The sequence below is a fragment of the Lissotriton helveticus genome, chromosome 1_1, assembly GCF_964261635.1.
Source record: "Lissotriton helveticus chromosome 1_1, aLisHel1.1, whole genome shotgun sequence".
NCBI classification, from domain to species: domain Eukaryota; kingdom Metazoa; phylum Chordata; class Amphibia; order Caudata; family Salamandridae; genus Lissotriton; species Lissotriton helveticus.
In genome coordinates, this window is record NC_136057.1 from 328778358 (window position 1) to 328805341 (window position 26984).

Genomic DNA, 26984 nt, shown 5'->3' on the forward strand with positions numbered 1-26984 from the left:
GAAGCCGCGAACTCGTGCGAGTTACCCCAAGGTTGAGTATGGGTGCCGCCATTTTGTTTGCGTGACGTATTTCCGTTTCCGCCCGCTATGTGTAATCTCGCGCAATGAGCGCCTTGCGAATGCAAGTTCGCACGAGTTCGCGAGAGAAATCGCGTGCGAACTTACTTACGTGCACGTGATCGGGCCTCCATCTTGTTTTTCATTCATTCCTATGTGTCTGGGTGTGGTGTTTCTATCCTCTGTATATCTCTGCCATCCTTTGCTTGTTTTAATATTTTTATGATCTATTTAACTTATTTTCTATCCCTCTATTTTTCTAGATCTATATTTTTGTGTTTTAGGCTACTTTTGTTTACTTTTCAACTACTTTTTTAAACTTTTATTTCCTTCTTCCCTACTCTTATTCTTTTTCATTTTGTCTCTTCTTTACTGCTAACACCTGCCCAGAACATGGTCAAGACAGCTGTCAAGCTGCCCAAGACGGGCACCGCAGCCCGTGCCCGGCTCCCGTGTGGTCGCTTGAGGGCGGAAATGGTGGTGCCCCGGGAGATCTTCAGCCCTGAGGAGGTGGGCGCACTTGTTTTTTATGTGCAGCGCCGTCTCCCCAGGACCATCGCGGCAGGCGGCAGGATCGCTGCTGGTTACACCAACAGCCAGGAGCGACGGAAGCGGTGGGGGCAGGTGTGCCGGGCCCTTTTTAAGATCACGGGGGTCCAGCGCACCTACAATCAAGTCACCCACCGCTGGACCGATATCCTGGACCGAGAGCGTGACCTGCTAGACGTGCTGGGAGTGGAGGTCCCCGGGCTTGGTGAGTAGTAGTAGCAATTTTTTCATCACTCACTACTCTGTTTTTTCTCCTGCTCTGTGTGACTGGGTTATATTGCAAATGTTTTCTTTAATTTTTTTACAAAGAGCAATAATGCTGCTGATTACATTGATAAGAGAGGTAAATTAATATTTCAAAATCTTCTGTGCATTTCAGGTGCACTGTTCTCCTTCTCTGTGGCGGTGCCACTGCTTATTTGTTTTCTATTTTGTGTTCATTTAATTGGGCTGAGTAATGTATGAGTGTATTTTACAGAACTGCGTAATGCTAGACACAAAGGGGCAGATTTACAAGCCCCTTGTTCCACGTTTACGCTGCCTTACCTGACGCACAGCGACGTAAACGTGGCGCATCCTTGCGAGTCATGTACAACGTGATCCATCTAAGGAGATGCGCCACGTGAAGGCCTGGGCCTGCGCCACAATGGGTGCGTTCCCACGCAAGGGGGGGGGGGGCGGTCAGGCAGCTGTGCGCCTCGCAAAAGGGCCTGCGTGAAATCTACAAGATTTAACGCAGGCACTTCCACGACGCTGCTATGTCAATTCTTTATGCCTGCTTGCTTGAAGCAGGCGTAAGGACTGATGCGGTATGTTGAGTATTGGGCAGCCCTGAGCATTGCTATAGTTGCATCGCGCCCGCGACGCGACTCTAGAGATGCGCCCCTCTTTCGTCACGAGATGCGTCACGCATCTGCCTACCCTTGCGCCATGGTTTGCCGCATTGTAATAGCGGCGCATCTGCCGTGACGCAAGGTTAGTTTTGCGTTACGCATTTCTTCTGGTGCACATCTGGAGGTGTCCAGCTCAGAACTCGTAAGTATGCCCCTAAGTGTCAGATTAGCAATTACCTGCGCATCCCTGCAAAGTGTGCGGCACGCCAGCACCACCCATGGTGCGCCGTATTTACAATGCTGCACACCATGGTCCCAAAACGTCACCGAAGCGTTACGCATCGGTGCCGTAAAGGCGGCTCATTGATGGAGTTGCGTTGCAACGATGGCGCAGCTCCAGCAATGCTGCGTCAAGCCGTAAGTCTGCTTCATGCAGGCGCAGGGTTTCAGTGACGCATCATTGTCCTAAATGACTGATTGAAATTTTATATATTCCCCATAGCCACTTTTAGCATGCGTCCCTGCGCAGGAACGCCCTCCCTTGCGCTGGAACGCTCCCTAATGGCGCAGGGCTTTAGAATGGGATGCATCTCCCATATGCGTCACATTGTTAATATACGCCACACCATGGCGCCTCTCTTGTTGTGGCGCTGCGTCACAAAATTGACGCAAGAATGGAGCAAAAGAGCTGCAAGGGGCTTGTAAATCTGCCCCTAGAGTAGAGGCTCAGGTGCAGTCCTTCCTTTGTAGCCCTCATTTTGGATGAAATAGTTGGTTCTTGTTCTTTCTAAATGTTTGATTTGGTTGACAAGGACATCGGCAAGCAGCAATCATCAATGTTTTCTGTTAATTCTTTCATGTTGTACGTCAGGTCCGCCCAGGGGCAAGCGGACCGAAAAATCGGATGCAGTGGCTCCAAAGGAGGAGGATGCAGGCCAGGGCGGCGAGTGCTCCTTTGCTGGCCCCAGTAAGTTTTCATTTAAATATAGAGGACCTATTGTTGTCCAAGCGTTCCTAATTTAATTTTTTCGAAATAGTGTTTAGATAGGAGCAAAATCAATAATCCTACTGTTGCAGGGACAATTCTCCACAAACCGAACTATGGACACCAAAGACCAGAGTAATAATATTTCAGAGTGGCGTGTTTGGCACACAGTATAAACCTGGTAGTGTCAGCGGCACGGACTCCTCCTTGCAAAAATTGCAAAACTTTTCGCCCAGTCACTCTAGTCTGGAGGACCAAAAACCACAGAGTCTATTCAAGTTTAAAACCTTTATTAAAAGTTTAAGTAAACACATATATTAAAATAAAGTTAGTTGGAAATGGAAAAGTGCTTGGTGCTGAGTTGATGAGTAATGGAACACATTTCTTGTGGTCGAGCCGAGCTTTCACCTGGTTTGAAGTTGCTGTTGCTCTTGTCCTTAGAAGTCCAGTTTCTGTCTGTTCAGAGAAAAATGGTGTGTGTTAAAATTAAGCAAGCATTCAACAATTGTGACAAAAAAATGAAGCAAGACAACAGCCTTCCCTGGAAGGAGGGACACTAGAGTAGAGAGTCAATTAATTTTTCTGTTGTTTTCACATTTTTTCATTCATAGACCAAATACTAGTGAGTGGTGTAATCTAACATTCTTAAATCTACTTAGTAGGTGGAACATCTGGTGGCGGGGCCAGCTCGGATGTGGTGGTGATCATTGACTCTGAGTCCGAGGATCACTCTGGGGAGGAGGCGGCGCTAGAGGAGTCAGACCAAGAAGTACAGACTGTGAGGAAGGCGACAGTGGCGGTGGCGAGTACAGGTAAGCTGGATCATGGTACTATCTGACTCTTAGATAGGATATGATGTGTATCCAGTGGTGGCCCAGTGACAAATTACAATATGGTAATTACAGCAGGCTGGGACCGACAGACAGATAGAGGCAGAGACAGAGAGAGAGGAAGACAGAAGGAGAGAGAGAGAGGGAGGGAGCCAGAGGGAGGGTGAGGGAGGGAGACAGAGAGAGAGAGACAGCGAGGTAGAGGGAGACACAGGGAGACATAAAGAGGGAGACAGAGAGAGAGAGGGAAACAGACATATCGCCTGGGCTTCTGCCAGATCTCTTTCATATGAAAGAGCATCAAACCAAGGATACAAGTGAGTTGTGGGAAGGGAAATGGTGATTCAAGCGCCCCCCCTTGCCCCTCCCTGCGGACGCCCATGATACTGGCCTGAATATTTTTGTACTGCGCTGGCTAGTTGCTAGTTGTACTTTGACACAACTTCCTGCTGAATTATTTTGTGTTAATCATATTCTTAAAGAGCATTGGTTACATATTATGTCTTTCTTTCTTCATATAGTTGGCAATACTAAAACCTCCAAACCGACGAGGAGTATGCTGGCTGTACTGGCCCGGCAACGGAGGCTGGAAGCAACTGTTGCCGAATATCGGCGGCTGGTGGAACTGGAGGGGGACGACACGCACTCCAGTGCATCAAATCTAACATCTACATCCTCCTCCGTGACCCCATGTTCTGCCGGTAAGCGCAGTGCTCCAGCGAACCGGAGCCGTGCTGGAAGACGCCACCGCCGAGCAGCAAAAGCTGCACCTCACAGTACTGTTAAGGCTCGCTTGCGCCGTGCACTCCGCAGAGTGTCCGACCTAGAGGCGGAGGTCCAGAAATGGAACGAGTATCAGAATGTGGTGGAGGGCCTCCGCCTAGATCACGCCACCCTCCAGGAGAAGTATGATGCCCTGGCCCTAAGGCATGATGCCCTGGAGGCCAAACTTAACAGCTTGCATCCCTAGAGTGTCCCTTGCCCCTTTTTTAGAGACTTTTGGGGGGGGGAATTGGGAGTTGGGTTTTTTGGGGACTTTTGAAGGACTATTTATTTGTTGGGGTTAGGGAGGGTCTTGCGGGAGATTATTTTGTTAGGGATATAAATATACTTTTTCAAACTTTATCTGAGCATACCTGTTTTTTTACTACTTTTGAGCTTGGTGGGTGGTGGTTTTGCAGTAAGTTCATTTAACTGGACACTGTCATCGTTTTGGTTCACGTGCAATAGGCCAAATGTTTTCCAAAGTAAATGCCTGTCACAGAGTTTGTTAATTCAAGAGCCCTAGGACTTTACTACTAGTACCACTGTCACTCTCTCGCCTCTCCGAACACTCCATTATACTACCTCCCATCAAAACGCTTATCTTACCTGTAACTTGTGTTTGAGGGCTGGCTCCACCTGGAATTCACAGAGTCCTAAAGCGTTCTGCAGCAGGGCCACAACTGGAGTTTCCCGGCGTGGATTTTCTGCAAAACAAAAGCAATCAACATTAGAAATGTGGCAGCGGTGCTCATACACCACAAAAACCTAGAAGCCCCACAGAAAGCACCCCTAAGACAGGCAAGCGAGCAATAATAACGCCTAAACGTTCACGTGCAATAGGCCAAATGTTTTCCAAAGTAAATGCCTGTCACAGAGTTTGTTAATTCAAGAGCGCTAGGACTTTACTACTAGTACCACTGTCACTCTCTCGCCTCTCCGAACACTCCATTATACTACCTCCCATCCAAACGCTTATCTTACCTGTAACTTGTGTTTGAGGGCTGGCTCCACCTGGAATTCACAGAGTCCTAAAGCGTTCTGCAGCAGGGCCACAACTGGAGTTTCCCGGCGTGGATTTTCTGCAAAACAAAAGCAATCAACATTAGAAATGTGGCAGCGGTGCTCACACACCACAAAAACCTAGAAGCCCCACAGACAGCACCCCTAAGACAGGCAAGCGAGCAATAATAACGCCTAAACGTTCACGTGCAATAGGCCAAATGTTTTCCAAAGTAAATGCCTGTCACAGAGTTTGTTAATTCAAGAGCCCTAGGACTTTACTACTAGTACCACTGTCACTCTCTCGCCTCTCCGAACACTCCATTATACTACCTCCCATCCAAACGCTTATCTTACCTGTAACTTGTGTTTGAGGGCTGGCTCCACCTGGAATTCACAGAGTCCTAAAGCGTTCTTCAGCAGGGCCACAACTGGAGTTTCCCGGCGTGGATTTTCTGCAAAACAAAAGCAATCAACATTAGAAATGTGGCAGCGGTGCTCACACACCACAAAAACCTAGAAGCCCCACAGACAGCACCCCTAAGACAGGCCAGCGAGCAATAATAACGTCTAAACGTTCACGTGCAATAGGCCAAATGTTTTCCAAAGTAAATGCCTGTCACAGAGTTTGTTAATTCAAGAGCCCTAGGACTTTACTACTAGAACCACTGTCACTCTCTCGCCTCTCCGAACACTCCATCATACTACCTCCCATCCAAACGCTTATCTTACCTGTAACTTGTGTTTGAGGGCTGGCTCCACCTGGAATTCACAGAGTCCTAAAGCGTTCTGCAGCAGGGCCACAACTGGCCAATTTCATCCCTTAATAGACCTTGCCAGCAATGGCCCAGCCAAGACCCGTAAACCCAAGCGCAAACAAGTTTGACAGTTGAGTTGACACCCCCAAACAGCCAAAAATGCAAATCGGGGAAAAAAAGTCACACTTAGCAAAATGTATTTAAATGAGGACTCACTACTTCCAGTCCCTCTTTAGGGGACTCAACGTAAGTTTCTTCATTGTGCAGAATCCAGGCATCAGCATTACGGGAAATGGATAGGATGAGTGGAGGAGGAGGATAGACGACCAGGACTGAGTTCTTGTCAACTAACTGTTGTGAACATGAGGAATGCTGCGGCATCAAAATCAAGACAGTTCTGCTGATGGGCTTGTTGTTGCTTGTGATGGGGTGATTACAGTTTTGTTGTGAATGTGATGAAGCACTTGCTAAACAAAGAAAGACAGACACACAGGAATAAAAGTGAATAAGGAGGACTAAATTTACAGTTAATGAGTCATTGACTCATTTTCAGAACTCGCTGTCAGGGAAGCAGAACTCGTCCTCATACTCTGCTAATTCATCAGTCGGTTCTACTTCTGGTAACTGAGGAGAACTTTCCTCAGGTAGGTCGGTGTCCTCTTCTTCCTGCGTGCATTCTCGTACTTTGTAATCTGGTGGTATGAAGTGCTGGTTCATCTTTATCACGGTGAGCCGCTCCACATTTGCGGGCAAGAGGCGGGACCTTTTGCAAGTCACAATGCCACCAGCAGAACTAAAAACACGTTCTGAAGACACGCTTGCGAGTGGGCAAGACAAGTAATTGATAGCCAGGTTGGTGAGCTCTCGCCATATTTTTCTTTTCCCATGCCAATACGCCAATGGGTCCTCAGTAATATTGACCGCTGTGGAGTCATCCAGATAGGCCTGCACCATTGAAAGAATGTCCTCCCGCATTCCTGTACTTTGCACTTCTGTGTCCTTTCTGGGACAAGGAAACCCTAGCTCACTTAGCCAATCCGCTTCAGACATATCGCCTGGGCCTGGTGCAGATGATACGGTTGCTGGTGTGGTTAACGGCTTAGTGGAAAAGTCACTCACTTCTGCCAGAGGCACAGATGCAGAAGTGCTTTTTTGGGACGCCTGATGGTCTGCTGATTCACTAGTAGTACTGTCTTCTCGTACAGTTTCCTTCCGCTCTCTTTCAAAACGAATGGCTGACTGAGCTAGCCAACCTTTGTACTCTGTAACATCTGATGTTTCAAAAGGAATTATTACTTTGCCAAACAATGGCTTTTTGTAACGTGGATCCAGAATAGTAGCACAAATGTAGTGCTGTTGTTTCTTGATATTTACAAGCCGGTTATTGCTAACTAGGCGTTGTAATAATCTCTGCGCCAACTCATATGCTTCATTCTTTCCAGCATCTTTTAATTGTGAAGACACCACCTTGACTTGGTGCTCGAGCTTCAGCAACAATGGGATAGCTTTGCTCAAAGAAAAGTCCTCCCTGCTGACGTCACGCGTGAAGACCTCAAAAGGAAGAAGCATGTCTGTCAGGCTTTTAACTAGCTGCCATTGCTCCACCGCTAGCATCATTTCTGTCGTATCACCACCCAGGTTGTAGAAATACTCATTGACTACTGGAAACAGCTCATGCAGATGCTCAAGCATGTAGAAGGTTGAGTTCCAACGTGTTGCCACCTCCTGGATAAGTGCTTTCACTGGCATACTACGTTCATTTTGCTTGCGCCTCAGCTCCTTCCGGGCCTTAAACGAATGGTTAAAATGTGTGCATATTCTTCTGCAGATGGTCAGTATTTTGTCGACTGCAAGTTCTTTTTTCAAGAACTTTTGCACGACAATGTTCATACAGTGCGCCAAACACGGCACTCTGAAATAGAAACCGTCCTCCATGGCCCTAACTACATTGCTGCCATTATCAGTAGAAACATAACCAACCTTGCATTTTCTTGGAGGCAGCCATTGCGAGACCTTTTTGTTAAAGTCATCCAAAATGTTGGCTGCGGTATGACTTTTCTCCATGCCAAACATGGCTAATGTTGCATGTTTACGAGCACCCTTAAAAATCTCGACCAAGTCACCACCTGCATTTATCTGTTGTGCAACCCCTGAAAAGGAGACCCAGTGTGCAGTGATGCACATGTAATCAAGGGCTTGGCAACTGGTCCACATGTCTGTTGTCAGGTGTATAGTGTGAACTGCACTCTTCTGCAAAGCTGCCCCAACCAACTCAAGCACCTCTTTATATAGTGCTGGAACAGCAACCCTGGCAAAATAGAACCGGCTAGGAACCTTCCATTTAGGGGCCAGTGTTGCCACGAGTTCAAGGAAACCCACACCTTCGACAAACGAAAAAGGGAGAAGGTCCACCGCTAGCATTTTAGCCAGCTTAGTGTTATACAGGCGTACAATTGGGTGGTTGCGTTGAAATTGCACATCTGAGGAGAACATGGCTGAAATGGTGTGCTGGACAAATTTACGGGATGATGCTGATGCCTTCTTCGACCCACTTCTGATCAGTGTTGACATTTTCCGCATTGGTGTGTCTCCCAGACTCTCAGTGTGCCTCCTATGTGTTCCGGAGGGTGTGGTGCTGCCAGGGGTACTGGGTGCAACCGGACACATGTCTGACGCTTCTTCTACCTCCCCGTCATCTTCAGATGAAACACCTAGTATGGGTATATTTTGGCCACTTGCCCTTTGGGATTGCTTTCCCTTGATGTTTGCTAGGTGCGCAAACCATTCGACAGCGTGCCTTCTTTCAAGATGACCTATCTGGCCTCCGGTTCCATAGTTGGTACCAGTCTTACCACGGCTAACACTAGTCTTACAAATGCAACAAACGGCTATGTTATCATACTTTGCATGGACACTAAAAAAGTTCCAAACTGGGGACTTGAAACCTCTGGTTTTGGCGCACGAGATGATACTGCCAATGCCAGATGAAGCAGTGGTGGATGAGCCTTGCAGACATCTACTGGGTTGTGCAATTATTTCAGCAACCCTACTTGAGGGAGTCGAGCTGGATGGAGTCCCCCTCTGGGGAGAAAATATGGGAGCTGTAGGTTTTGTTGAACTTGTTGTACTACTTGACTGCATTGGTGGTGCTACCAGTGGCACGTCGCCAGGGTCACGCTCAGCCTGACGTCGGGATAGGGTATAAATGTCTGTCTGCTGCATGGCCGGTGTGGCTGGAATGACGTGTGTGATGACTAGGTCATTGCTGTCATCCTGTTCATCAACATCAGAATGAACCACTTCATCAAGTCCGACGTTCGGATCCATAAGTATGAGCTTTCCGGGGCCCCTCCTTTTAACATTTGATACCTTTCGCAGCTCATGGTGTGCCTCTCTCTCAGACGTCGCAGATGGTTGCCAATCTAGATCCAGATCATCATCTGATGGAGCGGGGCTTGAAGAGGAACTTCTACACACACTCCTTGATATTTTCTTTGGTGGGGAGCTGGGAGAAAATGAATCATCAGGAGGAGTGCCTTCGTCTTCCTGACATGATACCCCGGCTCCAAAGTCAATTTCCTCCTGTGCCCCTACTTCTGGAAGAACAACCATTGTGGGCACTTGCACCGCTCCATGCGCCGCTACATGGGCCTCTTCATTGATCGCTACTTGCAACTCTCCATGGACCTCTCCTTCTCGGCCTTCTCCTTCTCGGCCTTCTCCTTCTCGGCCTTCTCCTTCTCGGACAGCTCCTTCTCGGACAGCTCCTTCTCGGACAGCTCCTTCTTGGACAGCTCCTTGCGCATGTACTTGTGCTTGTACTAGTAGCCCATACAGTTGTTGTTGCGGCTTTGGTTGTTGAATAGTACTTGTGAGATGAGTTACAACCTGTGTTGATGGTGTGCTGCTACTTTCTTGCGATGAGCCAACATCACTGTTCGTTGGTGATTTAACCATTAAACCTGTGCAGCACTCATGGTGGGCCTTTGTTTTCCCCACAAAAATTTATTGGTGGTGCCACCAGTCTCCTTGGTAAGTGGTGCCACTTGCTTCTTCTTCTCCTTAGTAGAGACATCTTTCTTGCTAGAGGACCTACGGGCACCTCTTTTTGGAGCCATCTTCTTCAGATGTCGGAACAACAGGCCGCAGCAGGACTTCTTCCTGGCACTGATGCTCAACGATGATGCGGATTTATTGACTTTATGCACCTACAAGCAAACGAAGACAGAGGAACATCAGTAAATATATGTTGCATATGTAGCACTTCAATAATTAGTTTGCAAGTAGGCATTTATGAATACACTCGTGCACACCACACAATATGGAAATTTCAAAATTAAGAATTGCTAAATTTTTGGGAAACAGGAATTTAACATTGATCCAAGAGAGCACACACAGAGAGGGTTATAGTTTCATCTACCACTGACTCCCCCTGGGCACAATGGGTGAAAGCAAGGCAAAATGGGTGCAGGCCTATGGCACAAAGCTCACTGCCTGCCTTCAAAATGGCCGCTTGACCCCCATCCACATGGCCAGGACCATGCCTCAAAATGGCCACCACCAACATAGCCAGCCCCCAACCCCTACTCCAAAAAGTCAAAAAACACAACACAAATCAAATCACCACAATCCAATGCCATCCATCAAGTTTCAGAAGGCTTATGCTGCCTGCTGGTGGTTTTCTGGTGCAAAATTGCAATTTTTACAATTTCGCGAGTGCGAGATTGTTGCTTCACGGCGCAAACGTGCCGAAAAACCAGCAAAATCCCCGAACAGACCTATTCTGGGCCCCCTGGCCATAATGGATGAAATCAGAGCACACTGGGTGCAGGCCTATGGCACAAAGCACACAAACTGGCTTAAAAATGACCCATAGACCCCCACCCACACGGGACCAGGCAATAAAATGGCCCCCACCCACATAACAAGCCCCCAACACCACCCCAAAAAGTCGTAAAACACACAAAAATCACCACAATCCAATGCCATCCATGCCCTGGCCAGAATCATGTTAAAAATAAAATTCAACAAAACAGTTATACATGCATGCAGCCATGCACCCATAACTAAGCCTGGTGGTTTTCAATTCATGTGCAGAATTGTAATTTTTACAATTTCGCGAGTGCAAGATTGTTGCTGCGCGGGACGCGAGCAGTGCGAACACAAGCAAAAAAATCCTCAGCTCGCGAACTTGCAGATTTTCCCCCCCAAAAAGTCGAAAAACAAGCAACACACACAAAAATCACCACAAACAAACAACATCAACTTACTTCCTTGTGAAATAAAATTTCGAATCCAAAAGTAATCCAAAAGGCCTCAAATCCAAATATCCAGCAGCATCCACAAAAAGTAATCCTTCCCAGTCAAGATCGAAATCAAAGTGGCCAGGAAATGGACTAAGCAATGGGAGGAGCTTGCTGGACAGGAACAGGAAGTTGGAGACTGGGGCACTTCCTTCACACCACCCCTATGGGAGGAGCTTGCTGGACAGGAACAGGAAGTTGGAGACTGGGCCACTTCCTTCACCCCTCCCCAATTGTAATTTTTGTACTTTCGCGAGTGCGAGATTGTTGCTGCCCGCGCCGCGGCCCGCAAGCTGTGCGAACACAAGCAAAAAATCCGCTTCGCACGGATTTGCGTATTTTCGCCACATCCGCGAGAGTTCGTGGATTGCGGATTTACCGAAAATACGAAACATCCGCGAGCGTAACGGATTTTACGCCCATGCTTAATATATACCTTCATGGTATGCAGATGTGGCCTTAGGAGTAGTTAATCTATACTTCCCTATAAACACTTACATTTTGATATTCTTGTATGTGGATATTCTAAGGGTCAGTATTTAGTAGTGCAACTAGCATTTGGAATAGAATGCAGCTTTAGCCCCCCTTAAAAATATACTTCTGGCTACGGACCTGCAGCGAGGGCCTCAGGCTTACCAGCTGCCCCTGTCACCGACGGGCCACTGAGTCAGCCTGTTATATACATCTGCGTGGGAGCGCCGACCACGCTTTCATCCTCTGATGGGGTAAGTACAGGCACCTCAGGATGCAGGCACAGGAAGCAGGCCAGCGGTGCCCTCTGTCATGTGCAAAGATGGGGTCGGATTGTTCAGAGGTGGTAAAATTCTCGACATTACATGGCAGATTTTTATAACAAATATGTACACAATTTTCAGGGAGGCACTAAAAATATGAGAGTGCTCCTATGGAAAGTGTTTGAAGTCTAAGTGGAATAGTGAGTGTGATAAGTTTTCCGATATCAAAGAGACTTCAGTCTGAGCGCCTAATTTTCAAAGTTTCGAGTCCAAGGCGACTTCGACCATAATAACGAATGCCATTTTGAAGAGTTGGGGTATTGTTTTAGTTTAGGTTGAGGGTAAGAATGAAAAAAACTCATATGTATATTTCCCGTTCGTTTAAGTTGTTAACAGTTGAGGTGCTCTCCAGCAGAGAAGGGAGCCTTAGCTGTTTTCTGGGCAGTGACAAAACTTAAATAAAATAAGCATTGGCATAGCCAATAGGTCTCGCCTTTGGGAACTTATAAGTGTTTAACCATGCACCAGTTAATGTTGTTGCACCAAGGATATTGTGCTGCATAACTCAATACATATAAGGTCCCAAAAGCGAGTCCTATTGGTTATACAATAGGTCTCGCATTTGCAAGAGTTTAAGCTATTGCCATTGTAAATGACAAAGCCTTTTATTTATCTGTTTTGATAATTAACACATAAATAAAAGGCTTTGTCATTTACAATGCAAATAGCTCAAACTCTTGTAAATGCGAGACCTATTTATTTTCAAAGAAGCGGCCGCCATTGTCCCGGGCTGCTTGGAAAGTGAAAGCCTGCATGGCACGCTGAATGTTGCAGGAAAGCATGTTGTGCGTGCAGTAGGAGAAATTCATTAAAGAAAATAGTGCTTACAGACTAAATAAGGCATACCGTGTAACAACAGAAGTGAAAGGGCCAGTCCTCATGGATGGTTACAAATGAAGACAAGGCGGTACCAAGGAGGGACGTACAAGCCTATTAACAAATGAGAAGCCAGCATTTACAAAGGACAATGGCACAAGCCAATTAAAAATATGGGTGGAGAGTGGTGACGCTTCAAGTCCATTCTCGAATACAGCATGCCTTGCAGAGCAGCGCATGCTCCTCTCAAGGTTGACCTAAAAATGGTGTACAGTTTCTGGAATATGACCCCTTCTCGCAGCTGAGGTATGTAAACATGCCTTTAAATGCATGTGGTGTTAATGTTTGCGGGTCTGTGTTTGCTTATGTAAGAGAGAGTGTGTGCACAAGTGAATGTGTGTGTGTGTGTGTGAAAGTAAAGGTCAAATGGTGTCTGATGTCACTTCTGCTACCCTTGGGATTTTGGTGAATTGCCGTCCATGAAGAATTGGTAACTCTCGGTCAGGTTCCCTCTGTAATTGCTCATGTTGGGGCAGACTTACACTGGGAGATTTTGGCTGCTCTATACATTCGAAAATCTGGTGAAAGTTATGAGATCTGCACCGTTTCTGCAGATCTCATAACCCTGATGGGGCCGGTAGCTGCTGCTACCGGCCCTGTTGGAATTATGGGGGTAATCATAATCAGGGCATTGTGTGGTTCTTTATCTCACATCAACCAGTCTCACCCCAGCTCACTAGCCTGGACGCCAGACACCACCAAAGCCGGACCTGGAATGTCAAGGAGCAGAAAGCGGTGTGTAGTGGGGAGTAAGTAGTGGGCAACAAGTAGTGCGCAGTGAGTTGTGTGCAGTGAGTAGTGGGCAGTGAGTGTGGGTACGGAGTGTGGGCAGCGAGTAGTGGGCAGTGAGTTGTGTGCACTGAGTAGTGGACAGCAAGTAGTGTTTAGTGGGTAGTGAGTGTGGCTAGTCAGTAGTGAGAAGTGAGTTGTGGCCAGTTAGTAGTGAGCAGGGATTGTGGGCATTGAGTAGTGGGCAGTGAGTAGTGGGTTGTGAGTGTGGGCAGTGGGCAAAGCCGAAAGGATGGAAAGCAGAGGATTTTGGGCAGTGCCCATACTGAATGCTATGCCTTCCTTGTTTCTACAACAAGGGAACTCCTCATACATGTCTAGTGAGAGTATAATTCTAGTTCATGAAGATACAGTGTGAGCCAATGTGTCGAAATGTCATCTTGTCTTTAGCTATGTCACAAAACAACACCTCCAATTTTCCAACTGAGAAGTAAAGTAAAAGTTCCTGGTTTCTAAGTTTGACTATGCTATCGTCATGGCTTGAGCAGAGACAGTGCAAGAAATGGAGATGAATCCCCAGTAGCCTGGGTAGGACTGGACGCCAATAACAGCCCTCAGTGCAGGAGGCTGAGACTTGAAAGGCGCTATGGTGGGTCGGCTGCTCCTGGCAGCCCCCTGGCCTGTAGTCTACCTGGGAAACAGGCCAGCGCTGCCCTGAACCCAATACACAATGCTCCCTGTCCTGAGTGAAAAGTCTGATAGAGTGCACAACCAGGCAAAACCTTGCAAGATGATCCCGTTCCACAGGATACTTTTTCAATATTTTGCTATACACTCACATTTCCAAAAATGATAGCATTAGAAAGGGAGCTGTGTGCAAAAAGACAACAGAATAATGGCTCTGTGTGCCCAGGCCCTTTGTCTCCTTCTGACATTTTTAATATCATGGTATACAAGCAAGTGTTTATTAGAGAGAGATTTATGAGCCTATTAAAACGGAGGTGTTGCAAAATAAATAGCCCATAAAAAGGGCACTGCAGTGCTGGGGAAGCGACAACAGACCAGTGGTCGAGTGTGTTTTTTATCCTGACACTCCAGACTTCTCTTTGGTATGCGCTGCACGAGTACTGTGAAGTTATGGGGCTTTCGGTACCGGGAGACAGAACAGCACGTCTCTGGCTTGTCTGCAGTGCAGACTGAGCTGGAAGGGGGTTACACTAGCAAGCTGGGTGTCAGTCAAACACATTGACGGAGTCGTCTAGAAGTGTTCATTTGTAAGATAAGCTAGGATTGGAGCATTGCCGGCATCCCAACCAATCCTAGTGAGCCTTGCAAAACTTCCAATCGCTGATTGGCTATGGAATCCACATGTGTATTTGCTCTGCTGAGGGAGTCCTTTACAGTCGGCAGAACAGTTTAGGAGGAAGATTGGTTTAATTGGAGTTCCGTCTGATATGAATTTGTTACAGACCGGGCGGCGACAGGCTGATTTGGGTTGTGCAAGCTAAGGTGATGCCCCTTGCTGTTTTCCATTGAGACGGAGGAAGGAGATTGGAGTAGCGCGGAATAGGGACCTAGATGAGAAGAGTGAGTTATAGTTAGACACTGTATTGTCTGTTCACGTCTGGGAGCTTTTTTGACAGCAGCCGTACCTTGCGTGGCCGGTACCTGGTAGTAGTCTAAAACAAATAAGTGTTTCAAACATTAACCGACACTGGTTAGTGGATGTGAGCGAGCCTTCTGATGAACAGAGAGCCCCGAGCGAGAGCAGAGCCAGCGCCTATGTATTAGCTGTCCAGTAAAGATTTTGGCTGGGGTTGAAGTAGGGATCTGGGGGCACGACGTGCCCATACTTTAAGAACAAACGCACGCGCCTCGCGCTGAAAGGAGGCAGCAGGGGAAGGAGAAAGAGAAGGGGGCCTGCGCCGGTTTCCCTTGCGGGAGTGAGCAGGAACCATCTGTTTGTAATTAACAGATGGTTTGAATGCTCGCAAGGGAATCGCTAAACGTCCACGCGTTGCCATGCAAAGCATTTCAATGCGTGCACGTTTTTGGCAGCAAACCTGAATCGATTTGTAAAGGTCTTTTCCTAAGCAGCGAATGCACGCTGCGTAGGCGAGACCTAAAAATGCGGCATAGCAGATTTAGGGTAAAAACAAATCTCAAACCACTGAACTAAAGATGCACTAAAAAGTGAATAGATTCTGTTGCTAATTGAATGTGCAGGTGGATTGTTGCAGTGATTGAAGGAGTAATAAATGAGGAAGAATGGAAGCAGCAAGTTATTAAAGGATAAGGTTTTTCTGAATATATATTGAGAAATTTAAAACATGGATAGAACGATAGGAGCCTTTTAAGTTCAAAGGCAGGCCATTTTGCAGCGGATTTTGTGACAGAGGTTGTTTTTTTGAGGGACCAGGCTGATACCACCGTCAATGTTGAGGGAACGTTTTATTGAATTGGCACATCAATGACATATACGAATTTGTAATATAAAAGAAAGGCTAAGGTGCATTTACTCGTAGCCTTATTTAGACATACAGACAGACAGAGCAGTCGATATTTGCCTGAAATTTGCTCTTTGTGACTAAGTATACAAACCCAGAGAAGAACCGCTCATCATTGGAGGTTACCAACCAAGCTTTGAGAAAATGTCACGTTAGACATCAAGGGGCAGTTTTCTGGTGCAAATAGTTAACGATATCTTATTTCATTATTAGGCGTGTATTCTAACTGTCCTCAGATATGTATCCAACTGTAGTGAAACCAGAAGGTCGTTACATTTTGAATAAGGGGTTTTGCAGGGAAAGGTTATCTTATATCTTATTGACTGATGGGTTCTCCTTGTTTTTAGAGAAATGAAAAATGACTACACAAATGGGCATGGAACTAAAGAAATGCTCTTAATAGCCTCCGAAGCCATTGGCATTATTGAGTGGGTGAAGATTGTATTGAAAGATTCCCTGCAAATAGGTAGAGCGAATGAACAAGATTAGACAGAGAAGTTGACTGCTAAAGTGAAAACATTCGATGACATTTGGAAGAAGAAAACCGAATACTTAGCTCAGTCTGGTATATATAAACAGAGAGGGGGAGAGTATGCAGACATTGATGATTTGATAGCATATGAGAAATGGAAAGATGAAAATGTATAGGTGATTTGCTGAAAGAGAACAGTCAAAAGCATCTAATTGAAGTTGGTGACATTATAAAGATTGAAAATGTTGTGTTCAAAGCAGGATATTCTTAATTTTTCAGATCAAGGAAGGTAGTGAAATTTTTGATCATTCAAAACCGAAGATTCCAGAGTTTGGAGCTTGAATAGCGTGGTTGTGGTTTAGAGGTGTTGGGTTAGGTCTGGTGTGTGTGCCGTGAGCGAGAGACAAGATATTGAAAGAAAAAATCGTTTTTAATTAGACAAGATCAAAAACAATATGAGAATAAATAAATGAGGAGGAGGTGCAAAAGGATGGTGAACAGAAAACATTTATAGAACTTTATATAGTCTGCGTTTTAGCTCAACTTGCATTAGTTTTTCTATATCTTAAATTTTGTATGTATTTATTTTTTACCTAAAGATATGTATCGACTTGTGTTTTTTGTAAGTTCTCGTTGTTAACTGTATTGGAGGAAGGTGTGTTGTATTTTCATCAACTAGAACACATATCTAATGTTATTCTAGAATCTCTTGCAGCATGCTCGGGATGCATAATTACAAAATGCACAATTCAGAAGGAGCAAGAAGTAGAGAAAGCTTGAAGCAGATGTGTTTTCCGTGGTGAGACGTTTTTTAAGGACTATTAACTTCGCAACCGTCTCCTGGCGTGTTTCTTCCACATGCTCTCATATTGCAAACCTGCTTTTGGCCTATGTCATACTTATGCAATCTGAGCCTATCGCATGAGTGACCCAGGTTTACGAACTGGAAATAGGATATTTACGATGACTATCCCCACTGCCAGAAACGTTAATTAATATTCTTCAAACTGTTTTTCACGGGGATAAGACAGCCTTCGGACTTTACAGTCTTTCATACTGAAAGTACGAACTGAATTTCGTTTGATGCAAAAACATGGAACAGTGCTGTTTCAAACCAGACCCTGCGCTTCTTAAACTAAGGAAACACTTCATGGTTTAAATGGCACAATAATTCTGAAGTTTTACCTAGTAAATACAAGATGATTTAGACCTTGTTAGCAAATGCTTGTAACACGTCTCACCAGACACCAAACAGCCGTTATGATTAGGTGGAGTGTCCTCTGCCAATCCAAATCCGACAATATGTGGGGTTTATGCTCTTCTCACATTTATTCTGATGCATCCAGAGGTAAGGCAACGTCTTTGATCTTCAAAGACCTTACTACAGACATTGCTAGAGAAGCAACTTGGAGTTCTTGGCACACACTTTATAAGCATTACTTCCTGAAAGCAATTTCATGAAAGGGTGTGGCTTTTGGCAAAAGTGCAGCACGGATTATTTCTGTGAGGCATATTGCCCCCTATCTGCTGTTTTAATGTGTCGATACAACGAGTTGTGTAGGAGGGTGAGTACTAGAATTGCCTTGAATGTTACGGAATGCAAAATTGGTGTTGCGTCACTTTTTGTTGTTTGGACCAGCATTTGATGCAGATGGTTTATTGCTCATACATTTGAATTTGCTAATACATCTTTGTTGTACATTAAGCATTCTTTTTATGGCATGTTCCCTTTTATGGTTAAAGGGTAACGAGGGATGCATGATCTGTCAAAGAACACAGATGTAACAGTCTCTTTTTTGTGTTTTCCTTTTCAGCAGAGAAGTATAGAAGTCTGAACTACATTTGCTTTTACTTCCCACCATCACCTTCCTCATCTGTGTATGATGGCATCAATGTTTCGTAGTGAGGAGATGTGCATGGTGCAGCTACTTATGCCGGAGGATGCAGAGTTTGGCTGCATTGCAGAACTCGGAGAACTGGGGCTTGTGCAGTTCAGAGATGTAAGGAAATAAGTTTGTTTTTGTTTTGAGAGGTATGGTGAGGAGTGACAAGGGGTGAGGTACTAAGTGGTAATGGTTTGGCATTAGGCTTCAGATCGCTACTTTTAATAGTAGGGTACAAATGATGATGCCATTTGCATTCTGTTTAAAATCCAATGTTAAGAACCTTATTAGCAACTCCTATTGTAACCTGAAGGGAACACATTATTGCGAAATATTTTTATAGTTAATATACTCATCCAAACAAATAGATTTCTATGTTTTGAACTTCTACCTCCCTGAAACTCTCCCAATCTAATTTTCTTCACAAATTTCCTCCAACTTCCTGTGCTTGAAAGTTTTACAGAAAACTAATCAAAGATTTTCTACCAGAGCTTTGTTGGTTTTTGTGTTTACGTTTTTATCGTAGTGTTTCCTATATTAGGTTCTTGCTGCAAGCCAATAGTACTTGACAAGCCGTGCGACAGGGATTTTGTAGCATTTTGTAAATGTGGAAGATGGCTATCTTCAGCTACCCAGATGTCTCTTCTACTAAAAGGGATCAAGTCTCTTCTAATGAGCTGAGGTGATTGACATTGTCTCAAGGTAGGCATAGATTAGTCTGTCTCGTGATTGACCGCTGATCCAGTCCGCTGTTTGACGCCGACCGCCCACAGCTGCCGCTGCGCTTTGCAGACGAGCGAGTGAGTGAGAAGGACGCCACTGACACCGCAGGCTTGCATGCTCCTGACACCTCTCGGGCTCCTAACCAGCCGCCTCGCCCACCGGTCCGTCCTCCACACTGGGGGCTGTTATACACGGGAGGCAAAGAGGGCGGCTCCACTGACACAGCGCATCCCATTCCTGCAGCGTGGGGGCATCACTGGTGTAAGGAGCAAAGGAGTAAAGGTGAGCGTGGCCACAGCAGGCGAGTGCGCCCGTTTTTAGGTCTCGGCCTAGCGTACACTGCACAGCAGTGTCGCGCAGCCGAGATTTTATGTTTACAGTATGGGGGGCTTGAACCCGCCCGTCTTCTCCATTGGCTGGCTTCCTAAACGGAGGCCAGCCATTGGAGGAGAGGGGCGTCACTCCATTCAAGCCCCATATTTTTGGGATAGAGGGGTGTGTTTTTGCTGTTCTTTCTCTCCCTGACATCATCGGGAGAGAGCACGCCCCTCATCACGCTGCCTGCACGCTCAAGTCAGCTCTCTGATTGGTGTACCTTATTAACCAATCAGAGGGCCGACTGGCGTGTGCAGGCAGCGTGAGCAGACTCTGCTTCGCTTTTCTTGTTTTCGTCGCTTTGCCCTTCCTACCCGAGTACATTTAGCCAACATTAATTCCTTCCAATACACCACGCTGGTGCGCGAGAAGCTCCTGCGTTACCATCCTTGTAACTCACCGTTAGAATCAGTAAGCTGGCTATAAATGTAATTTAAATGCAATGTCGCGGAGCAGTCCAGAAAACATTTTTTTCACTTCATGGTAACGTTTCATACTGGCCTCTGACTCCTGAAGCGCTTTTATCCCTCAGGAAGGCTGCTTCCTAGATTGTTGTTTTCAGGAAACCAGACGCCAGTTTGTTTATTGATTCGGGGCGGGGAGGAGGAGAAGTCCTTGTCTTTTCCATCAAACAGGGCTCCGCAGTCTGTGGTCTGAACTTTAAAAGGTGCATTTGGGGAATTCTAAGTCTCTTGAAAGGTTTCCGCGGCTGCATCATCCGTATAGCATTTCATGACATCAGCGTGTTTGAAGACAGAAGGTTAACTTCGTGTTGTCGACATATTTGAAAGGCAGCGTTTTACCTTCCTGTGTTTGAATATGAGCGTTTTTTTAGTTGAAAAAAAGTTGAATATTTCCAAATGGTTTCTGCCGCATTGGTTTTGGACATTACGTGAATTTTGTTGGGAAATCGCTCTTGATTCCGCAGGCCTTTGGAAACCTATTTGTGTTTAATAGTATGTAATGATCTTGTTAGTATTGTAACTAAGTAGGGTTTCCCATATTTATTTGGTTGGACATACACAATGAAGTGGCCAAAATTCCACGCTGTAATTGAATTCTATAGAAACAGTTTGTGGGGTGGAACGTCCACCATTTACTTTGAAATGCAGTGTCTTATATATTTTTCCTAACAAACAATGGAACTTATTCCTTCTTAAATTTCTACAAGTACGCAGACTCAAGTACTTGTACGCAGACTCAAGTACTTAACTATTAATGTACATGACTATACAGATAAGATTTATTCACACAACTTTATAATTCGAGAAAACTCTTCTGATAAGGAACAAGCAAAACTATCATTGTTGTGTGTGGTATTGGAGTGCCCTTCCTCAGGACCTTGCATCTTGTGATCACAGGGCCTGCTGATAGCCAGTCCCATTAGTAGCTCCGCATACCAAGGAGTGGGTGGTCTGTTTGACGACCACCAAACCCAACCACTGTCACTGATTTTACCATTAGACCTAGATTACAACTATTGACCCGGTGCTGGTGATGGGTTATTGATCATGCCTGATAATTAATGATACATTGGAGATCCTTATTTATCGAATGCCATAAATAATACTGATTGAAAGCTTTGCTGCGAAAATGGGGACTAGCATGTGGGTTTTAGTGCTTACCACACCAAATCAGCATTTTCTGGGCTTTTCCCCATAGTAAATATTGTCTAGTTTGACCTGCCGAAATTCGCCTCCAGACTATTTCGTGGGGTGCAAAACTCCAACTCATTCATAATTATGACACAGTGCAAACACACGCTGTGCTCTGGGACGTCCTTGCGAGCGATTAAGCTATTGGCATTGTAAATGGAAATGCAATTTATTTATGTTTTAAAAACAAAAACATAATTAAAAATAATGTCTTGAGCAATGCCAATAGCTCTAACTTTAACAATGCCGAGACCATTGCATTTTAAATGCTTGTTCTAGTTGCTGTACCGGCCAAGATTTTCAGTGCAGGACAGAAGCAAGAGCAAAACAGAGAGAAGCTGCTGTGTAAGTGACGCTTTAGTGATGCCACTTGTATCCCCTATAGGGGTCTGCTGCTGCAGGGCAAAATAATAGGGATCTGTATTATCACCAGCATTAGACCCAGCTGCTTTCTGACTTTCTCCAGGCGGCACCCTTTCTGGTCAACTGCTGGTCAACAGTTACAGCAGTAGCAGCTTCGGGCGATTTGTGCAGCAGAGGTGGTGCATTTGAAGAGACCTTGAGGGAGACACAGGGAGCCCGGCCATCGATGATAACATCGCCACCCCCTGTGGAACAGATAGAAGAACCATATGTAGAAGCTGTGGGAGTGCTGTAGTGGGGCACAGCACTGCACTGCGCTGTTCCTCGCCTTCCTGCTGCTGCTTTCTGTTATAGAAACAGAGGTAGCAGAAGCAACAAGCTAGCTAGCAGTGAATCCTTCCGGCGGGGGTCAGGTTGTAAACTGAAGCACACAATCATTGAACAATCGTGTACTTACCTCGTCACCAAGCCGTACAAGTAAATTGAGGAGATCATATAGTGGAACCAGACATCTACAGCATCTTTGTTGTAAATCCCACCCAACCACTACTGGCTTCCTTCCGGACTGCCCCTGTGGAGGCAATATTGGGTCAAGAAGGTTTGTTTTCCAAGGCCAACTTAGTAAAGCCTCCCCTCTGTTTACGGGGGAAGCACGGGGAAACTCTTGTGGTCCTGCGGGGAGCCATATAATGTCCTCTGAAATGGCCAGGGTTGAAACAAATTTAGGTATGGAGAATGGCTTAGGTGGACACTCACCTGACACCTCCCTATGTGCAAATCTGGGTCCTGGCTTATGTGTTAACCATCCAATCCATCAGAGGCAGCAGAGTTTACAACATATTCCCTTGAACCAATTAAAAATAGAGCTCCCACCTGTTGGTACACCCGCCGCATCAGATATTGCCTTGCATGCAAAGTTGGGTCCATAACATCTCCTTAACCAGCAGAGACAGCAGATCATTTCCTTGAATAGGGAAAAACCAATTTGTAAGACTGTGGTTGTATCTGTTGCCCCTACGGAGGAGGGGGGCGCTGACAAGGGAACTAGTGATGATGGTGCGCTAGGGTGTGCCAGAGGATTCCGTGAGGATGCCGGGAGGGATGTCTCTGCGATGATGGAGGAGGCATCAGTTTGTGAAAAATCTAATCCAAGGGAAGATTTTACACTCCCAGACATTGATATTGAAGTTTAAACAAGAGGCTGATGAGCCCCTCACGACCATGCTGAAATGGATGGTTATTCAATGAGTAGACTTAGTAAGAAGAACGCTCCAATTGTAAGCTCCTCTCCTAGGCATCTCTCTTTGCCTCTTTTATATTGTAGTGCTCATGATGTTCATTGTGTATTCCTGCTTTGTTCACAACTTTGATCACAACCGAAGCTGGGTAATGACAGGGATGGTGAACCTTCGGAATATTTTGTCTGTATCGAAAGATTATTAAGTTCCATTTTGTCTTTACTGGAGAAATCTGTATAAACCTCAGATCATATGCTGGAAATGATCTCCGTAATATTGTTTTAAGTGCAAAAGGCAGCACAATTTGACACCATCAAACCCTCCCTTAATATGCCTATGCAATTGGAAGAACAGACAGATGTTAGGCTGGTTTTACTCGTCCTCCGGGGGGTTGCAAAGAGATGCGTCGGTGCAAGCAGGAACACCTCGTTTAACATTGCCACCCATTGAACCTCTGTGCAATCTCGAAAATAAAGAGCTTTTTTTTTTTTTTTGCAGAGTTTTATATAGCGCGAACTAGACCCGAACCGAACAAAAGGGGTCGCTTAATAAATCTGGTGTCTGATTTCATAGTTCCCGGTCAGGCCCCTGACATAGAAGATGATTTGGCCCAGTGGAGATGGGTAGAAAAAGCCCTGAATACCAACTGTCGGGAGGTAGAAAGAAGCTCCCCATTGAGGTAGCCAGAGGGGGGGGTTACTCTTTATGTTATGTTATTGATTGTTGTAGCCCGCACGGCTACTCAGGAGTGTCCCAGCGCAGAAGCCAACAAGAAGCGGAACAAATGAGGAGAGCGCAGCCTAGTCAAACAGCATAGTCTTTCTTGAATAGTCTGAGATCCTGATGTTGCGCAGTTCAAAAGGGATTGCATTCCAGGTTACCGCAGCCTTAAAAGATAAGGAGCTGGCCCCCATGCGGGCCCGGCGAAATCGGAGAACCACCACTAAGCGCTGTGCAGCTGAGCGCAGTTGTCTCTTCGGCTCATAAAAACTAAAACGTCTTCTGAGGTAGGGCGGCCCGAACCATGAAGCGCTCCATGGGTGAGGATGAGAGCCTTGAACTGAACACGGCTGGCCACCGGTAGCCAATGTAGGTCTCGAAGATGTTGTTTCATGCTAGATCTACCGGTAATGCCCAGCAAAACTCTAGCAGCCGCATTTTGAATTGTTTGTAGTTTTTTCAGCTGATAGCCCGGCAAGCCAATGTGCAATGCATTGGCATAATCAATGTTTGACAGGATAAGGGCTCGTGTCACCATCTCTTTTGCCAGTCCGGGGAGCGAAGGTAGAAACTTTCTGAGAGATTTCAGTATGCTAAAGCCCATCCCAGCAAGTCTCTTTATCTGAGGGGGGTACCGAAGGTCCTTGCTGAACCACACCCCCAGATTCTTAACTTGGTTGCCGGTAGATTTAGGCATGGGATACTCAGTAGGCCAGATTGATTACATAAAAAGTGGGGGGAAAGAGCCATACAGTAGTATCTCTGACTTGTCCTCATTTCATTTCATTTGAGCTGTAAAAGTGGAAGCCATTTAAAAATGGCAAAGAGGCAGTTTTTAGCTTGGTCTAGGGACAAGTTGTTTTCCTTCCAGGTAAAAAGAAGCTGGATATCATCAGCATAAGCTATGATCTTTGCTCCCAGTTATTCTGCTAACTAGATCAGGGGCGTGACGTAAAGATTAAAAAGGAGAGGACTCCAAGCAGATCCCTGTGGAACGCCCATGGATACACTTCTGAGGGCCGAAGATAACAGAGGTATCCATCCCTGCTGAGTTCAATCCTCCAGAAATCATTTAATCCAGCCCCAAGCTAGGCCAGAAACGCCAAGGGTTGAGAGACGGGCGAGTAATTGCTGGTGAGGCACTGTATGGAACGCAGAGGAGAGGTCCAACAAAATGAGGGCCACTCTACTGCCAGCATCCAGTCACTCTCTGATCACCTCCGATATTTCGACCAAGGCCCTCTCCGTACTATACGTTGCCCTAAATCCTGATTGAGCCGGGTGGAGGGCTCCAGATGTCTCCACAAAGGTAGCCAGCTGCTCATAGACTACTTTTTCGCACACCTTTGCCACGGACGGAGGAGAGATATAGGTCGATAGCTAGCTGGTGTATTAGGGTCAAGGGAGGACTTTTTTACTAGGGGTAGCAGTTTGGCCTGCTTCCACTCAAGAGGAACTGTGGCGGTCAGAAGTGACATGTTTAGGATGGTATTGACTTCAGAATTAACTACCTCGGCCGCTGCTGCTAGGAATCTTTCTAGACAGGGGTCCGCGGGGGAACCAAATTTCGAGGATTTCAAGATCGATAAAGAGTCAAGCAGCTGTTAGGAAAGAACCCTACCAGGGGGGACACCTGAAAATTGGACCCTATACCATTACCATAGGAAACTATTTCCTGGCTAGGTGAGCAAGACTCAAAGTTGTCCTGAATCGCCTGAATCTTGTCAATAAAAAAGCAGGACAGCCTTTCACACGAGGCCACAAAGGCTGGTAGATTACTGCGCTCAGCTTCTGGGCTCAAAAATCTCTGCACAATAGAGAACATTTCCTTCGAATTGTTATTGGACATAGCGATCAGTTCCGTGTAGTAGCTGCTTTTGGCCTCCCTAATTGCAGCATAGTAGACTCTCTGGACCTTCGTCAGCATAATTTTGGCCAGGGGCAGTAGGTGAAACACCAGCTACGTTGTAGTTTTTTCCAACATTTTTTATCTCCTTGTGCATGCTAGTATACCACGTTTTTGAAGGGGCGATTCTAACTCGCTTATTGGCGAGAGACGGGGATAGGTATCCCACTGCCTGAGAGATACAATTACCGAAGCTCTAAAGAGCTCCCTCCAAATTTGTGGCCGCTGAGGTGCGTGTATCTGCCAGAACCCTACTCAAAGCCGAAGGGTCAATTCTTGGAGAAGGCCTGCTTTGGAGATGGTCCTTAGTAAAGTGCTGTGTACAATTAAGGTACAAAGTTGCTCTGTGCAAAAGTGGTACAAAGTACTTATGTGAAAATGTACTTATCTATGAGAGTTGGAGCCTATGAAGACAGGTGGGTTACTGGTGAACCACTGATGTGTGAGTGAAGGATAGGGACTTCTCCTTGTCGGAACTAGGGCTCTCACACACCCAGCAAGCTAGGTGTCATGCTTCATCATTTGAGCCTGCCCCTCGTCAGGTCGGCGCTGCAATACCTGACGGGTACCCGGAACAGGGCTCTTTGTCGGGGATCTTTTGTTCCTGTCTGTGAGTGCAGTGGGGGTGAAGGGCTTAGAGTGTGTAGATGTAAAAAAGTAGTGAATTAAAATAGGTCAGTTAGTCCTAAACAATATTTATTCCGAAGGTAAACTGCCTAAAATAAAAGGTAAGAGAGGGGCAAAGAACTGGCCGTAATGTGTCCTGTGGTGTATGTCCTGCTCTCATATGATCAACATGTTTCGTGTCTCTAAGGTTATAGTGATCGGGACACTTCTTGAGGATCAAGTGGAACTATCTACACTCAGGGGCGGTGGGTGACATTTGAAAGTGGTAAGGCGCAAAGTGATTTGCAAACAGCACCGTAGCGAGCGAGCGCAGCGAGCGAGCCCGAACCCCAAAAAGAAATTTTTTTAAAAAAGAAGAAAAATCGTGCATTTTGAAGCAAATTTGAGAAACCAGGAAGGTTAATAAAGCAATTGTGAAAGTGCAGTTATTACATTGATAGATGGCATAACATAGGTAGCTGCTTATTCAGTATAACCACAGAGCTTCATACATTCCGTCCTATTACGCTGCTGAATTCAGACTATAAGACTTTCATGAAAATCTCAGCTCTAAGAGTAGCAGAAGTTGCACAGCAGTTGGGAAACAGCCTTTACAAATTCAGAAACAACTGCATGGAGCAAGGAATAGCAAAGCCAGACAGGGAGGGTGGTGAACACAGACACCAGTAGGAGGATTTAGCCACCACCTCCTCCAACATAGTCAATCACTGGGCAATACGTTAATCGGGTCCATCATGCCAACCACTATCCAGTAGGACTACTCTCCTCAAGAGAACAAAAAACTCCACTAAATTCCAAATCAACAGAGAACAGCAAAGACGGCAGCATTCACAATAGGCACTGAGGCCATGGTTATGGTGGGAATGTGCCATGAAGGGTCTAGTCTTAGGCCTGCACACAGACCATAAATCATGTATATCAAACCGTCCATTGTTTGTCCTACATGCAAACTATAAGCCACATATGTGAAATGATCAAGTCTTTGGACTGCACATGGTCCTGAAGTCACATGTATGATAGGTCCAGTCTGAGACCTG

The 26984-nt window shown here is 45.8% G+C and overlaps 1 protein-coding gene across 14 annotated transcripts in view; it reads left to right on the forward strand.

The window, feature by feature from the left end:
- LOC144804990 (V-type proton ATPase 116 kDa subunit a 4-like) overlaps window positions 1-26984 on the forward strand; it is a 6844636-nt gene that overhangs the window by 237491 nt on the left and 6580161 nt on the right. For 10 of the 14 annotated variants that reach the window (XM_078671938.1, XM_078672103.1, XM_078672267.1 and 7 more), the window contains one exon: window positions 18272-18457. The exons of 1 other annotated variant lie outside the window; for it this stretch is intronic. In XM_078671938.1, the coding sequence (XP_078528064.1) occupies window positions 18338-18457 (120 nt within the window). In that variant the 5' untranslated portion in view covers window positions 18272-18337. Of the gene's footprint in view, window positions 1-14854; window positions 14988-18271; window positions 18458-26984 lie in introns of those variants that run through there. 3 more of the 14 variants (XM_078672050.1, XM_078671994.1, XM_078671958.1) reach the window with 3 other exon arrangements.